The sequence below is a fragment of the Cydia amplana genome, chromosome 24 (genome assembly GCF_948474715.1).
Source record: "Cydia amplana chromosome 24, ilCydAmpl1.1, whole genome shotgun sequence".
In the NCBI taxonomy this organism is placed as follows: domain Eukaryota; kingdom Metazoa; phylum Arthropoda; class Insecta; order Lepidoptera; family Tortricidae; genus Cydia; species Cydia amplana.
The window spans coordinates 8,486,133-8,504,313 of record NC_086092.1 but is presented as its reverse complement, the minus strand read 5'-3'; the positions used below and the strand labels follow the sequence as shown (position 1 = coordinate 8,504,313).

Sequence of the window (18,181 nt, the reverse complement as noted above, 5' to 3'; positions counted from 1 at the left end):
AAGTAACATAATAAAATAGCGGTTCACGATCTATGACGATTAAACAAAAAACTACTTACTAGATCTCGTTCAAACCAATTTTCGGTGGAAGTTTGCATGGTAATGTACATCATATATTTGTTTTAGTTTTATCATTCTCTTTATTTTAGAAGTTACAGGGGGGGACCACTTTGGAAGTGTCTCTCGCGCATTCGCATTACATTAGAAACCTCAATATCATTTTTGAAGACCTATCCATAGATACCCCACACGTATGGGTTTGATGAAAATAAGTATGGGGGACCTCCAAAATTTATCGTTTTTTTTCTATTTTTGTGTAAAAATCTTAATGCGGTTCACATAATACATCTACTTACCAAGTTTCAACAGTATAGTTCTTATAGTTTCGGGAAAAAGTAGCTGTCACATACACGGACAGACAGACGGACAGACAGACGAACAGACAGACGGACAGCCAGACGGACAGACATGACGAATCCATAAGGGTTCCGTTTTTTGCCATTTGGCTACGGAACCCTAAAAAGATCTCTCCAAAACTCCATCACACCTTTACTTAAAAATGCCCAGTCGAGGAAATCAGCTATGTACTCTATTTTAATCTACGTCACTCAGTTTTATAGTAAGAAAACTATGAAACTTTCCATGCTTACTATAAAACTTTGCGAACGTTTTAATGATGACAGAATCTTTGGTGCAACCAAACCTAAATATGACTACCTAATTTTCTTGCCAGTTCGCAGACAATTCGCATATGTACTCAATAGGAAATAATAAACAAATAATTCAACAAGTAAATGAGGATGTTACTTAATATATAATACGCTTACCTTTATCCGGTTGAATGCCTAATAATCCAGATTGCAGACAAGCTTGGCTAGTACTGGTAGATGCAGCATCTGATGAAGTTTGTGCTGGAACCCAAAAAAATACATAACTACATTATCTAAAGACATTTCACATGTTATAAAAATAAAATAAAATTTGTTTATTGCAGACTTCTTCATAACGGTCCATACATGTTAGTACTTAATACTTACTATCTTAATAAGGAACTAAAATAAATTATTGTTATTAGAAATTATTCAACAAGTAACATCCTCATAATAATATGCTTACCTTTATCCGGTTGAATGCCTAATAGTCCAGATTGCAGACAAGCTTGGCTAGTACTGGTAGATGCAGCAGCTGATGAAGTTTGTGCTGGAACCAAAAAAAAAATACATAAATACATTATCTAAAGGCATTTCACATGATATAAAAATAAAATAAAATTTGTTTATTTCAGACTTCTTCATAACGGTCCATACATACGGTACTTAATACCTACTATCTTAATAAGGAACTAAAATAAATTATTGTTATTAGAAATAATTCAACAAGTAACATCCTCATAATAATATGCTTACCTTTATCCGGTTGAATGCCTAATAGTCCATATTGCAGACAAGCTTGGCTAGTACTGGTAGATGCAGCAGCTGATGAAGTTTGTGCTGGAACCCAAAAAAAATACATAACTACATTATCTAAAGACATTTCTCATGTTATAAAAATAATATAAAATTTGTTTATTGCAGACTTCTTCATAACGGTCCATACATGTTAGTACTTAATACTTACTATCTTAATAAGGAACTAAAATAAATTATTGTTATTAGAAATTATTCAACAAGTAACATCCTCATAATAATACGCTTACCTTTATCCGGTTGAATATTTTTATAAGTTATTAATTTTAATTTACAATATTATAATATATCTATTTGGCTGGAGCCAGGCATATACACTACTAATAATAACTACATACACCATTGAGTGTACCCTGGTCCGGTGCACGAGAAGCTGACTATCAAGCCTGTCAGCTATAACTGCCGGGAGACTGTTGCGGCTGTCCCGCAGGCGCCGCAGCACGTATAATAAGTTTAAAAAAGATATTACAAACATACCTGGTAGTGGTAAGTGAAAGGTACATATTACATTACCATCACTTATCACTTTTATTTGTCAGTTGTAGTCGGCTGTTAACCAAGTAGAGTATGTACCTATACTACTTCCATACTATAGCTGTAAAACTGTGGCCTTTTTCCAGTGATAGAAACATTTCTGTCACGTATATGGGACTCTTTTTATCACTAATATATATAAGTAGTCGCATATATGTGATAGAAATGAAATTTATTTGTTGCTGTGCTGGACCTATCCACTGTTTTAAAGGATAATTAATAAATATGTTAACTAATAAAAAGTTACCTCGTCTACTTGCTACATGTTGAGGGAATCCTCTTAATTGATGGTCTGTCAGTGGAGGTGCGGCAAGATTTAATTTTGGATATGCTCTTTTTTTTAGCTTATTTCCTGTCTTCCCAAAGTCTCTCCGGTCAAAGTGGTCACCACAAACATGACGTAGCTCATGCAACTTCTCTATGGGGACATGAATCAGATCTTCTTTTCCAACCAGTCTAAGCCAAGTTTTACACCTGTAAACCAATAATTTAAGTACTTTAGAAAGGTAGCTAAATATGAAAATGAATTACATCAAAGCTTTTGTAGTAGGTAAGTAATTAAACTTCATATAGGAACAGACTACGGTCTATGATGTCACCCTAGAAAGTCTAAACCAAAGTTCTATGGGCGAGCAGTACGTGCTTGCTCCTCCTATTTGAATCCCTTGCGGCATTACGGAGTGAAGGATTCGAACCGGCTTCTCAGTCGGCCTTCAGCTTACGCGGCTAACAAATCAAAATGTTTAATAAAGTAATTTGATTTATTCCCTAGTTGTATTTAGGAACTTGTTGACTTACCGCAGTTCATCCTTGGGAAATTTGGCAAAGAAGCCTCCTCTGAAAATTTCTCTCACGCCGCATATCTCACAATATCGGCTTTTTCCGACCATTTTCACACACACAACAATCCAATGTAGGATTTCAAATTTTTGCAAAATGGTCGACTGACACTCGTATGTACGCATTAATGTCAAGTTCCGGTTCCGGTCCGGTATGTTGTCGCCTTGCGAACTTTATCGCCACATATTTTTTGTCAATAAGGGAGTTTCCAGAGACTGTTAGATAGCTTAACATGACATTTAAATAGACAGGAGAGCTGCCCTTTTTGACATTGATGTTTTTAGGGTTCCGTACCCAAAGGGTAAAAACGGGACCCTATTACTAAGACTCCGCTGTCCGTCTGTCTGTTTTTTTTCCTAAGGTCTGGAGCCTTAAACCTCCCGAGTTCTTTTTACAGCTGGCTTCAAAGAGCAAGGTCTTCAAGGTAAGTATTTTTTTCTTCAGCCTTCTATTATATATCTGTGATAGAGCAAGCACAGGAGGGAGGGACCAAGGTGGGACGCACTCGGACTGTTGGTACAGTCGCCATCAGATATATCGGAGCGGCCAAGGTGTTCACAAAATTTGAACACGCACTCTAACGCCTTGAGAATAGAGGCGTGTTCAGATATTTGTGAGCACCGCGGCCGCTCCGATATATCTGATGGCGACTGTACAATTTTCTTATGGTATTAACCGTAAATACGCTCTACAATTCTACATCTAGTGTTGAGTCGCTCACTCGTGAGGCACCTCATTTGTACCACTCATTTTGTTAATTTGTCGCAGTACTTCGTACCGCAAAAATGTCTTACTTCACTCCTCTATTCATTTTACTCATTTACTCGCGCGCATCACAAACACCCCTTGCCACACTTCAAATTTCAAAAAACTCTTATCCGTTCAAATTCACTCGCGAGTCTCGCGACCCTCAAAACTCATACACTCCTCACAACTCGCGACAGAGTCCCTGGATCGCGCGAGGCGCTAGGTGCTCGCCTGCTCGTCGACACTCAAAACTCAAATGTCTCAAATGAAGAAACGAGTAATGATCCACACTGTCAACTGCCGAACTACAAACCTTATTGCAACGACAAAAGGTCCACTCACCGCCTCTCTGTGACATGACTTAAAAATCCTTTCAAAATGAAACAATGAATTAGAAATACCCAAAGAGGGAGTGAGACCGACACGCGACGTACTTCAATATCGCTTCGCGTCACCATCGAAAATACGTTAACAATTAAACACGAAAGACAACAAGCGTAAGCGCTGCAAGCTTTCATACATCTTAAAAAAATTGTCGCTGTTGGAATTAATGGAATAGTTGACGCTGAAAATATGCTAGTACCTCACCTCATTTGAAGTAAGACATTGTAACACCTCATTTTAGAAAATGAGGTACTCATACAAACTCATTTTAAATGGATGTCCTACCCATCACTATCTACATCTACGAGATCGCCGCTCCGGGCTCGTTTTCAACGTGTGCTAATAACACCCTAGTTAGTATCCTAACAACAGTTTTTCGTTCCACGTAATATACCTAATAAGGACGGTAACGGCCGTTACCAATTTTAGACCCAAATTTTAGACAAGTAGATAGTCCAAAAAAAATTGCTTTACCTACTGTTTACTATTAGGCATATGTTATCTATACCGTAACGGTTTTAAACAATTTAAACTAATACAAAACTCAAGCCTAATTAACCAATAAGGGTATGAAATCGACCCTCCCCACATGTTAATAGTTCCCAAAAACAAACATAACTTTACCGTTTCTGTATCCTTAAAATATATGAAAAGACTAGGAATTTTAAATTTTACCAACCGCATTTACAAAACAATTTTACAAATATAGTAGCAGTGGCGCTAGTGGTAATATAAAAAGTGACAGTTACTATGAAATTATGTTAGTTCCAAACCCGCCGTCCGCATTATAAAGTTGGTGAAACCATAAATTATAGAAGGTAGCGCCATGGCGCATACCGAAGCAATTTGGAAGCGCTAAAGTTGAAAGGTCGCATGCCACGGATTAAAATATGCGGAAATGCATACGGGAACTGTCAAGTAGAGTTTGTTAGGGGTCCATAGTCGTCTTAAAAAAACCTCTTCTTTGCTCTTAAGTGGAGTCCAGACGAGACAATTTTTCGCCAATCTGATGAAATTGTCCGATCGAATCAGGCCGTTCGGACGTAAACGCCAATTGGATTCCCCGATCAAATCAGCAGGTGCGGACACAAAAATGCCTATTTTCGTAGTTAGTATCTATGGAATGCAAATTGTTGATTAAATTTGTGTACGTGTGGACGCTAGATGAGATTGGCGCCAATAATTTTCCTGATCAAATCGGTTGATTTGCCCAGCTCGTCTGGACTCTACTTTAGGTATAATAATTTATACTGGGTCAACCAAATCTTGTCAGTAAATAGGAACAAAAAAAACTATACTCATCCTTTTCTTTTGGGTGCTAGTACTAGTGTTAGACAAAGATAGTATGATTCTCTCTGTTTATGTTTGAAATCAAACAGACCTTTGACACACATTAATAATAAAAAATCAAATCAAGCCTTCGTTGCTATAAAACATCAAATTGTGTCAAAATAATTATTTTCAAGAATGTTAATATCCAGTATCTAATACATTTAAACGAGCAATTCTTGTTTATTTATTTATTTGTTTATATATATATATATATATTTTTTTTTTTTTTTTCGGGGATCTCGAAAACGGCTCTAACGATTTCGATGAAATTTGCTATACGGGGGTTTTTGGGGGCGAAAAATCGATCTAGCTAAAGCTATGAAAATGGGTACCTTATTTTAGAACATCTGCTACGGAACCCTGATTTCAAACAACACGGAAACACTGGCAGCACTTTTTTTCACTGGCTGAATGGGCATCAATCAGGGACTAAAAAAACATAAGCGCCGTGCCATAGAGCAGTAATTATAACAAACTATTCCGGTTATTTGAAAAGGCGCGAAGTTTTTGCAATTTATATGCTTGCGTTCAAATTCCTTTAACTAATAAAAATAACTAATATTATTTGGCGTATACTCTTACACTTATTTTCCACCAGCTGACTGAACCGTTAACACAGTTAGCTAACCATTCGAGAATCATAACACAGCACAATAAGGTCTATAACGACTGTGTTATTCTTACAAATTCAAAACAAATAAAACAGGCGCCGCCAACTCATAATTGTGACAAAATATTTCGGTTATTCAAAAGGGCGCAGACATTTTTTGTGAAGATATTTATTGTTGACATCTAGTAGGACATTTGTTTAAGTTCGTTTTTTTGCTGGTAATTATAGGAATGATGAAATTGGGCCTGGGTTTGAGCTAGTTTTCAAATCTTCTGTGGTATTTAAATTTATTAGGTAAGTAGGTACGTATGCGTTTTCAAAATTTGGTCCTGTCCACAAACATCGAAACCTTAGTGGTATCCAGACGGGACTGATCAAATCAGTTGATTGCATTTATGTGTCCGCACCTGCTGATTCGATCGGAGAATTTCATCAGATTGGCGAAAAATTGTCTCATCTGGATACCACTTAAGTTACTTACTTAGGTAGAGTCGCACCAAGAAAAGTCTGCAGCAGATTTGATAGCCCACGCAGTGTAAGTGTTATTTATACGTCATAATTTCATAGAAGTTTGACGTTTAAAATGACACTTGCACTGCGTGGGCTATCAAAATCGCTGCAGACTTTTCACGGTCTGACTCTACCTATAGTGCGACATAAAATGAAACTAAAAAAATCCATACTAAATTGTTGCCATGTTTAGCATGTGTTTAGCATTTTACGTCAAAAATGCTTCAAAAATGTGACAGTTACGGAAGGGGCGCTCTCAATAATTTTCTACAAGTTCTTGTCAGACTATACCTCGCCTATCGCTCGAATATGCAAGCGACACCTATAGAGAGGCAGATAACGAAATTTCGATTTGCGTAAAGTATCATTTTGTATAATTTAAAAAACGGACACATACTCTGCCTCTCTCTGTACAACCGTTCCACGCGTGGCTCACTCCGCAATTTCGTCGCGTCGCTACAACTACCTACAAAGTACATGCGGTCGACGGGTCGACACCAATTTTGGCGTCTAGCCATAGCATAGATAAATATAAGTAAAGAAAAAGTGGTAACTCCATACATCAGTTTTCTTACAAAAACGCGAGTTATTGCGTAGTCGACATCTAACGTCAAGTAGCGGACATTATCAGTTCTGCTAGTTTAACAATAGATGGAGCGGCAAACGCTTGCGCCACTTAGGAGTCTGTCGTAGACGCGTTTTGTAGAGTGAATCTTCTGTACCTATTACCTAGTTCTATTATTTATAATGTGGTCATAGAGAAAAAATACATACCTAGATTGCTCACTCCATACATCAGTTTTAGTACGAAAGACTATTAGCATCTAGCATCGAGTAGCGGAACTATCAGTACTGCTACATCTATTGTCAAGTAGCAGTACTGATAGTTCCGCTACTCGACGCTAGATGTAGACACTGAAATTAATAGTCTAACTGATGTATGGAGTGAGCACTCTTGTCTTACTATATTTCTCTATACTGTGGTACAACCATGGTACAACTCACCCAGAGGTCATCCATGAGGCCGAGTCGTTTGGCCGCCATGCTGAACGTATCCCAGTCCTGGTAGGTTACACGGACGGTGGGCGCCGGCGCTGCGCCCGACACTACTGCCTCTACAGTGCTCTCAGGCAGGGAGTACACGTATTTTGTAAAGTTGCTGTCGTAATTTTCCTGTTAGGAATAAGTTTTGGTTATGAACGGGTTTTTGAGACACGCAGATTCGAGGTTACGATAGTAGAAATTATTTGGAGACTTTAGGGCTTAGGTACTTTATGAAAGTTATGATAGAGCCAAATTATTCGCTGTTCCACAGTTGATAGTAAAACAAGATTTAAATGATTAAAAAACTGCAAATAATCAGCTAGAAAACAGCCAAGTCCAATCCGAAAAGGAGTAAAATTTCAATTGTGCCTTTTTACATTTATTTATCCATTTAATGGATAAAGTGCCGATACATACAAAAATACAATGAGTAAGCTGTCCGAAATAAAAGCTTCTTTTTTAAGCCCTGTGCACTCTCTAGCGGCTATTAATTTATTTTGTTCCACGGGTCATCCGACATCCAATATCGGATCGAAGGATCGAACAATGTGAAACTACCTTTAGTAAATAACTGAGATCCCTTTTGGTGAATTCAACAAACTCGGAGTTGAGTACGATGTAGCGCAGATAGTTGTCGAAGAACAGGCCTTGACTGACGCCAGCCTGGAAACATAATTATTATAGCCAATTTCTTACTTAAGTACAAAACATAGAGGCCACTTTTGGGGGGTAAATGAAAAAGTTAAAAAATTAAGTTTTTCAAACTATTTCGTGTTATATATCGAATAAAAGAGCTCATTTTGAAATTTTCGAATGTATTTTTTTAGTAGTAAAGTAGGTAATTTAAGAAAAAAGGCAACAAATGACCATTCCCCCAATCTACTGGGTCTAAAATTTAAAAAAAAAATACACACAATACTTCTTTTACCTATAGAGTATAGATGACAGGAAAACCTATGAGAAATGTGCAGTCAAGCGTGAGTCGGACTTAAGGCCGTGCATTGAAAAATAACAGGATCTTAGAAACGTGGCAGTGGCTAGCCCCGGAAACAAACAGTAGTGATTTTCGGATATATGTTTCTTGACTATATGATAAGTGATTTCGTAGTAGTCGAAACACGAATGCTTAAAATTTTCTCGATAGAAAATAAATCCAAACTTACGTGTTCATTTTTCGGTTTTAGCTTCGTGCAACTAGAAAACACATCCATATCCAGAACAACCCACCTTACAGCAAAGGTTTTCATCTCGTCTTAACTTTCAAAGAACTAAATATTAACTTATTATCCTTTACCGATGGATTTATTATCGATTTTTGATTTTACGAATTCAACAGCAAACGCCCATTTTACGCAGTTCGGTTTCTCTTTCTGTCATGCGTCAAAGTCATAAATGCATCCTTTATGCCAGTAATGTTAGATGGCCGTCGTGCCTCAAAGAGGTAAGACCTATGTCACTTCGCGCAGCGCTCCGAATTACGTAAAATTTTAATATCCAATAAACGTTGAGTCGTAACTCCATTGAGTAGTAACGGAATCGGAGGTAAACCTATGATGGTGCCTTCTTACAGGCCTATACGTTACGCATGTGTGCGTGTTTGCTAGGCTACGTCATGCTACGTCGAAATCTATACTCTTTGTCAGTTACAACGGGTTAGGAAATTTCGACAGATATTGAAATGTATCGGTAGCTGTTTGGTGTTTAGCCATCAGAATCTAACCGTAACTTTTTGCTTTATTTTTGATTGAAAATAAAATATCTATAAGAATATATTTTTTGCTTTTTTTCTATTGTAATGATAAAAATAAATCTAGTATGTTTCATGCTCAAATAATTTAAAATAATTGAATAAATATTAAAAACTAATTGATATTATTCGTTTTAATTATTATATTATTAAGTTTGTTTGAATAAAATATTTTATTTCAATAATACGAAAAGTTATTATATTTAAGTACCACTAAAAAAGGTCCTTACTTAAAAAAACTCACTTGCACGGGCCGGGGTTCGAACCCGTGACCTCCGGTTTGAAAGTCGCACGCCACTACAATTTCACATAAGTAATTTACAATGACATGATACCGTGGAAAAAGTGAATATTACAATGTACTGTGTTACTATCATTTTATTTTATAGTTTATTTTGGCTTGACAAGGAGTAATGAGAAAAACGTGCAGAGCGAGAGGATTAAATCTCTCTGTCCCTTTCTTAAAGTAGCCAATCCTAATTATGACATCTGTTTTGATATTAATTCTTTGAACATAATTTGTCGATGTTCTTTTTTATATCATCGAGAAAGATTTTTATTAAAAAAATGTGTTGAATTTATGTTTTATTTATGTTTTTTTGGCATAAATTTCATTACTTTTGACACATTTTGATTGTGATGACAAACGATTTGATGTGATGTGTGAAACGAACCATGTGATCAACGTTGTGTCTAATAAAACTTCATTTAGTCGAAAAAAATAGTTGTCTACTACCGGGTGGAAAAAAATTATGGGCCCTGGAGGGAAAGTGCCTTAAAACCTTAAGTTTGCTCATTTTACTTAAATGAAACATTATTGTTTTTTAAAGAAACAACTGCATTCAAAGATTTTTGAAGTGAAAACTTCTTTAGCGGCGCTAGGCACTTTTTAAGGTGGGGAAAAAATGATAAACTCGAGACAGCGTAAGGCGATCATGTGACCGTAAGGTTTAGATGGCATTTAAATCAATAAAGAAAAACTCAATGACATTACATGAAAAAGGTTATAATCTTGTACGGGCTGAAATACGAGGATCTCACAGTATTATAACTTTATATCACTCAAATATAATTCAATAAAGCTACATCTTGATGAAATCGCTAATAAAAGTGAACTCTAGTACTGGTGAATAAAACTCAAAATATCATGACCAAATATATTTAGATGCGAGGTCTGCAAGGTAACTTTACAATTTCTATTCGAATTTTAAACAATTAACGCTATAAATTTGAATTTCGAATTTTAAACAAGCTCACTGACCAGCAATTTCGGAACCAAAAGTTTTCAATAGAAAGGAGGATGGGTCAATTATACATAGTGCTGCAGACATTTTGGACTAGTCATTGAGTTTTCACTTCTGTCGGCACTCCCGGAATGCAACACGTTGTTTTTTTAGGGTTCCGTAGCCAAATGGCAAAAAACGGAACCCTTATAGATTCGTCATGTCTGTCTGTCTGTCTGTCTGTCTGTCTGTCCGTCTGTCTGTCCGTCCGTATGTCACAGCCACTTTTCTCCGAAACTATAAGAACTATACTGTTGAAACTTGGTAAGTAGATGTATTCTGTGAACCGCATTAAGATTTTCACACAAAAATAGAAAAAAAAAACAATAAATTTTTGGGGTTCCCCATACTTCGAACTGAAACTCAAAAATTTTTTTTTCATCAAACCCATACGTGTGTGGTATCTATAGATAGGTCTTCAAAAATGATATTGAGGTTTCTAATATCATTTTTTTCTAATCTGAATAGTTTGCGCGAGAGACACTTCCAAAGTGGTAAAATGTATGTCCCCCCCCTGTAACTTCTAAAATAAGAGAATGATAAAACTAAAAAAAATATATGATGTACATTACCATGTAAACTTCCACCGAAAATTGGTTTGAACGAGATCTAGTAAGTAGTTTTTTTTTTATACGTCATAAATCGCCTAAATACGGAACCCTTCATGGGCGAGTCCGACTCGCACTTGGCCGCTTTTTTTAAATTCGCTTAGTCGCGCCCGGGAATCGAACCTACTTTTTCCACACTGTATAAAAGAACACAAATGCTTTTCTTCTGGTAACTTAAATGTTCTATCTATCTTGGTGATATGTCAATGCAATCAAATAATCTGAAAAAATAATAATAAACCAATTTATGAATTCCGTTCCTTCAGAAAAATGCGAAATGTACGTACAATTTTTAGGGATATCGTACTTTTCCCAGAGACAAATTTAGTTGGCTAAGAGACATTTTCACTGATTTGGGGTCTGTACTAATAATCTAACATAATATGATAAGGACTTAATCGTTTTAAGCTCAAGAGTGAGTTTTCCTAAAGCTTTTTCTAAAAATTATGTCTTTATTAACGTTAGGAGTGCATTGCAGCATGTCAAATGTATGCCAAAATGTCAAGGGAGAGAACAATAAATTAAGTTTCAATTCCACTTCCACTCATCAGCAAAGTGATATAAGTATATCAGCAGTTTAAAGTTATTTAAGATTACAAAATTAGCGCATCAAAAAAATCAAAGTGCATAGAAAAAAAGTCTCCTGAGTCATAATAAAATTGATGTCTCTTGGGTCATCAGAAAAGTCACCAGGGAGAACGATGACCCAAATCACATTTAAAAGAAAATGTAAATTTTGTGTACTACCTACGAACATTTTTCAAAAAACTATGTTTTTATAACATATTAGACCCAGGATAGATCTAATACCTCTTTTCGTACCCCGGATAAAATGGTCGGCGACTAAAAAAGTAACTGAAACGTTACGTTATTAGGTTCACGATGCCGCGTTGTACCCTTGCCTTCGTTGCGATATGTTTGGTAAGTCAGGAGACTTAAAAAATGAGCCATGATTTTGGGACATATTAACAAATATTATTTTGAATATATATTAATTTTAGCGGACTTTAATAATTTACCAGTTAAATTAGATGTAAATACCTTTTTAGTTAATCGTTAATATGATATATTAGTAGCAGTAAAACATTTTATTGTACAAAAAGACACATAAAACATGAAAAAACACACATCCTTCGTATATGGTAGAATATATTTTTCACACTTATAAGTAAAAACCAAAACCGATACGCGATTGGAATACGCTCTTTTTGTATGGGATACAAAAAAAATTCTCCTGGGTCACCAAGAAAAATCGACATATTAAAATAATTCAGTTTGTTTTTAAGTTCTAGTCAGATTGACTTTTTGGTTATTTGAGATAAATTACAATAACGCTTAGATTTGAGAAACATGATTTTCTATTTTGTTGCGATCGACCCGGGTAATAAAAATACGGCGAATTTGAACTTTTGTTTGTTGTCGTTGTAAAATGTATTAAAAAATAATGTAGGCACCCCTGACAATTGAAATTCAAAATTGAAATCATGAAGGGTTCCGTATTTAGGGGATTTATGACGTATTAAAAAAAACTACTTACTAGATCTTGTTCAAACCAATTTTCGGTGGAAGTTTGCATGGTAATGTACATCATATATATTTTTTTTAGTTTTATCATTCTCTTATTTTAGAAGTTACAGGGGGGGGGGGACACACATTTTACCACTTTGGAAGTGTCTCTCGCGCAAACTATTCAGTTTAGAAAAAAATGATGTTAGAAACCTCAATATCATTTTTGAAGACCTATCCATAGATACCCCACACGTATGGGTTTAATGAAAAAAATTTTTTTGAGTTTCAGTTCTAAGTAAGGGGAACCCCCAAAAAAAATTTTTTTTTTCTATTTTTGTGTGAAAATCTTAAAGCGGTTCACAGAATACATCTACTTACCAAGTTTCAACAGTATAGTTCTTATAGTTTCGGAAAAAAGTGGCTGTGACATACGGACGGACAGACGGACAGACAGACAGACAGACATGTCGAATCTATAAGGGTTCCGTTTTTTGCCATTTGGCTACGGAACTCTAAAAATGAGTGTTTCAAAAAGGCACCCTGTATTCCTTACATACCTAAATAATCTCTTATTCAATAAAACATATAATTACTAAACACTGTGATTTATTTCAAATAAATGCAAATCGATCGGATAAAAGATATTAATACCTACCTATACAACAATGAATACGAGTACAGTCAGCTGCAATAATATGTTACACACCGAAGGCCGTTTTGCGGTAGATCATGTTAGATCTTATTTGTAGAGCCATAAGAGCGTGTCACATATTTTTGCGGCCGTCGAAGAGTAACATATTATTGCAGGTGACTGTACCTATGAAAAATTCGAGGGTTAAAAATCATTTCAACCAAAGCATTTATAATAATAACGACTATGGACGCCTGCAACCCCAGGGGTATTGTAACTCCATAACAATAAGGTTGAAATTTGCATTTAGTGACCGCAAAGTCAGGTGAGCGTAATCAAGTAAATCTGTTTTCATCATATTTTATCAAAAATAATCTATTTTCTGTTCTTGTGCTATTTTCTTATTATCACTCTTAACTTATATGCTATATACGCTGCTGCTTCTATGCTGTTAACATCTTCCAAAACAACAATAAATATGCAGGTATATGAATTAATTATTTTATTGTTTGCTATTATGAACAAATAACAACGCCATCTGTTTCAATTTTTTCCGAATTCAAGTTTCTGGCCGACCGCAGCGACCGCGTATAATGGTAGTTAACTTCTGTAACGTTAGATGGTGCTAAAAGGTCACACAAACTTCACGTGCGGCGCGAAGCGTTTCCATGTGTGCGTGTTAGCGGGGAGGGAAGAACTAGCGGGCGTGGTTTACGAAGCGCCAGACGCGGCTGCAGTAGGCCCTTAATGTACGGAACCCCTAGAACGCGCACTCGCACTTGGCCGGTTTTTCAACTTCGAAGTCAATTTGGATTTGTCTTTTTAACTTACACTATGTCTCCATACCAAATCTAAATGCTTGCAGCGTTAAAGCGTGAAGTGGTAAGAGTGGTAGAGCCCCCTCCACACTCGTTCGCGGCTGCATGCCGCGATTCGCGCACGAGTGTGTAGGGGGCTTAACAGATAGACAGAGTTACACTCTCATTTATGAATTGACTCATTCATAATTTACATATGAACTTTGTTTTATAAGATGTGGTATAAGGATGTAGAAATAAACCAGTTAAAAGGTCAAAACCTTGCCAAATGTATAAGTCCTGGATATCTCCGGGCGGATGCAGGCGCGGCCCCGCGTGATCACGGGGTCGCGGAGCCAGGCGTCGAAGAACCTGGAGAACACGTCATCGTCATCATTTGACGGACTTCTAGCTTAGTCGGTTGTGACCCTGCCTACGAATCCTGGTAAGGGTTCTGGTGCGCCAGAACTCTCAATTCCTTACTACTTGTGTTTATCACAGGTATTGAGGTTTGAGCTATGGATTTAATAGCTGCTCTACACGATGGGCCATCATACTGGGCCAGCGTGTAGAGAGGGTAGTGGGTCGGATGGCTTATGGCGCTGCGGGATGGCGATGTAATACGTTAGTTTGATTTGGTAGCTGCAGTTAGTTGTATTTTATAATTGTTGATGTATCGTTATTATTTTTTTGCTTCTATGTAAATTCAACGTTGACGTTTAAAAGTGCCCTTGTGGCCTATTTGCTGAATAAATGTTGAAGTTTGAAGTTTGATGGGATGGCCACGGTGTCGGTTTTCCGTCCGTACATCAAAGGTAGTGGGCCAGCGATGGTGCGTACGCTTCTACACGTGGCCCATTCCATAGTGTGTGCTCTCGACCATCGCATGGCCATCTCGCTGGCCCAGCGCTGGGCTGTCGTGTAGAGGAGCCATAAATATTTTTCTGTATTACCACCATCCGCTTACCTTTGTTCCATGGACCGCGAGAATATGGCTAGATAATTGGCTAGGCTATGCTGAATATGTATCTATAGTCTATGTTATGTAATGGCCGTTTATATATCTCCTGACATGGCGCAGTCGGTAGGATACCAACCTATCTCTATCCGATATGATTTCCAATCTTGAAGTATATAAGTTACCCTTTAGGCCATTTAGGTTCGAACTCGGCCCAGGAGTCCGCCCGCAGCATCCAGCCCAGACCAGGGAAGAAGTCTGTGCGGTGAAGGAGTTCTGGTCTTGAGAGGTCCACCAGCTGTTTTTTGCCGTTATCGTTCCAAGCTGAGACGCACCTGAGAACAATGATATTAAACATAACCAGACTACGATAGAGAATTCGGGAACAAACTTTAATGAGAGTTTCTATATTGATACATTAAACGATGTTTACTTTTCCTAGGTAGGTACTTACTACGAATCATGCCCAGCTTCTTTTGTATATTTCCGAGTCTAATATGTTAAAATAATAAATATTAGAGTAAGGTCACGTCTAAAAATATCGATACAGACAAAGCAGCAGGTAGTGGTACCTTAATATATGGGCAATTAGGTCGTGTATACATATTTATGGCACTTTGATCTTATCGATATTTTTCCGCCACTTGCGTATTTGTACTCTCGACTGCTTTTTCACTACAGACTTCAAAATATTCTGAAACCACTGAAACGTCCGACGGTTTTCTACCGTTTAATAACTGCTGTTAGACTTATATATTTACCATATGCTCGAGTCCTTGAGTAAGAGGGGATATGTGCCCTGGAAGTACTCGTAGAAATCTGGCGAAATGACCAGATCATCTGCAAAGAAAGATATGCGTCATTGCGTTGCCAATCCAACTGATTGGTACGTTCGAGGGGTATTTACGAAAGGTCAGGTTGACGGACTACGGTAATATAAATTTATAAATGACCTTGACCTTTAGAACCCTTGACTTATATGACCTTGACGATAGTTAATACAACGTTGTGAGTATTAAGAGGAGTTTGTTATAATAGCCATTATATAAATTGCGGTATGACCTTAATTTATAGATAGCTGTGACTTATGACCTTTACTGACCTTCAACGATAATCACAGCCTCGTGTCTCAAAGTCTTGAACACATGGTTCAGGGCGAACCTTAAATGCCGCGCTATCTTGTAGTAGCCCTTATACTTGATGTTGGTACGTTCGAGGGGTATCTCCGACAGGTCGGGCTGGCGTACTACGGTGATGGAAGGGTCGGCGTCGGTGAAGGATTTGATCACTTGGTATGTGGCGTTGTGGCCACAGTCCTGGAAGTATACAAAAATATTACATGGCTCTACACGATGGGCCAGCGCCGGCCACTCCAAGGGACGCAGCCTGAAGGTACTGTTACACATGCTCTAAAATAGCATGCTAAAAAGCGTGCTATTGAGTATGCTCAATACGAGCATGCTTATATGCAGTTTACATTTGCTAGCAATACGCATGCTAGTTTTAAGTATGCTCCTGAATAAGCATACTCAAAGCAAACACTCCAAATACACATGCTATTTTATAGCGTGCTCTCTCGGTCTCTGTCAGTTCAAACAAAGCTATGGACAATCAAACAGCTATCCGTATGGAGCTGAATAAGATCATCCTTTTGCTGGCGATGCAATGCATCCAGAAACTTATATCAGCTCGGCAAAAAAAGAAAAGAAAGAGAAAGATTTGGGTCCGTGATTGGATATCTAGAAGACAGGACTTTGGTGCAAGTGCTCAATTGCTTACAGAAATGCGAGAAGAAGATGCTGCGGGTTATGGTTCGGTATGGTACACAGACCTTAAATTCTTAATCTTAGTTTTAATGATTTTCAAAGTCAAGGACGCATCCTCCATGTTCGTTAATATGTCTTGGTACGCATTATTTCGAAAAACATTATTTTTATACTGCGGTATGCGGGGATTCCACAAGCACTCGTTATTTCGATACAAATTTACAAATTTGAGCGTTTTTTCGTCGCCCCAGCGAGACATTTTGGCGTTAAAATTGTTCATGCGCACCTGTTGCAAACGACTGATCGATACTAGCATGCTCAATAAGGAAACCTGTTCACACGCGCTAAAAGCACGCCCCCCCCTCCACCCGCGCTGCAGGTAGCATGCCCAAAAATCGCACGACCGTTGATTTTTGAGCAAACTCAAAACGAGCATGCTCATTATTAGCAATGTTTCGACACACATGCTACTAAGTAGCAATTGCTCAATAGTGGCATGCTTTCGTGCTAGAAATCAGCATGTGTAACAGTAGCTTTACGGCAGAAATAGCAATATCATTTGCTCCCTCTAACGCATAAATGCGTCCCTTGGAGTGGCCGGCGCTGTCCCATCGTGTAGATGAGCCAACAGATTATACGTCCCTCAGGGATTCTTAATTAACCATTAGCGATCCTTGCGTCTTTACGAGTAGGTTTATAAAAGAATTGAGAGGTGTGAACAATAGTACAGAGAAACAGGGGATACCTATGAAGGATTTTCATTTTGCAGTTGATTATTTTTCTGGTTTGAAAAGCTCCTCATTCTAGGCGAAATAAATCCGAAATCAAAGCATGTCCTGAAATCAAGAACGTGGTAAATTTTCACACCTGACTGACTATTATCGGGAATGTGTCTTTGCTGGGTCTGAACTTGATGAGGTTGTCCAGACACCGCTTGACGGTGATGCGGTCACACGCTATCACGAGCACCGGTAGTACTGTGTCTGGAATCACAATAGAAACATATATTTTATTATTTATAAACATACTAGCGACCCACCTCGGCTTCGCAGTTCGCACGGGTTAACAAATTATACATAAACCTTCCTCTTGAATCACTCTTATATATTAAAAAAACGCATTATAATCCGTTGCGTAGTTTTAAAGATCTAAGCATACATAGGGACAGACAGACAGCGGGTCGCTAATAGTTATAATATAAATGTTAATGTACCTTTAGACTCGGCCTTCCCAACGTCCGAATCTCGCAGATAATTCACTACGCCTTCCTTGGGTGGAGCCGGTGGATCCCCCTCTACTTTCTTCCCAATCCGCTCCACCACCAACTCCTCCAATTTGTTGATCCTATTGTCTATGTGCTCTCTTTTGACTCTTTCTCTCACTATAGGTCCCTCGTTCCCGTTAAAAAAGGACAT

General features: G+C 37.7%; 1 protein-coding gene across 1 annotated transcript; it reads right to left on the bottom strand.

Annotated features, from left to right (window-relative positions):
* Positions 1–7,386: 7,386 nt before the first annotated feature.
* LOC134659080 (alpha-1,3-mannosyl-glycoprotein 2-beta-N-acetylglucosaminyltransferase-like) lies at positions 7,387–18,181 on the bottom strand. The gene is made up of 8 exons (XM_063514686.1): positions 17,980–18,181; positions 17,634–17,749; positions 16,103–16,316; positions 15,762–15,840; positions 15,186–15,335; positions 14,324–14,414; positions 8,026–8,130; positions 7,387–7,596 (listed from the first exon to the last, which is right to left on the bottom strand). The coding sequence occupies exons 1-8, from the start codon at positions 18,179–18,181 to the stop codon at positions 7,387–7,389; spliced, it is 1,167 nt and encodes a 388-aa protein (XP_063370756.1).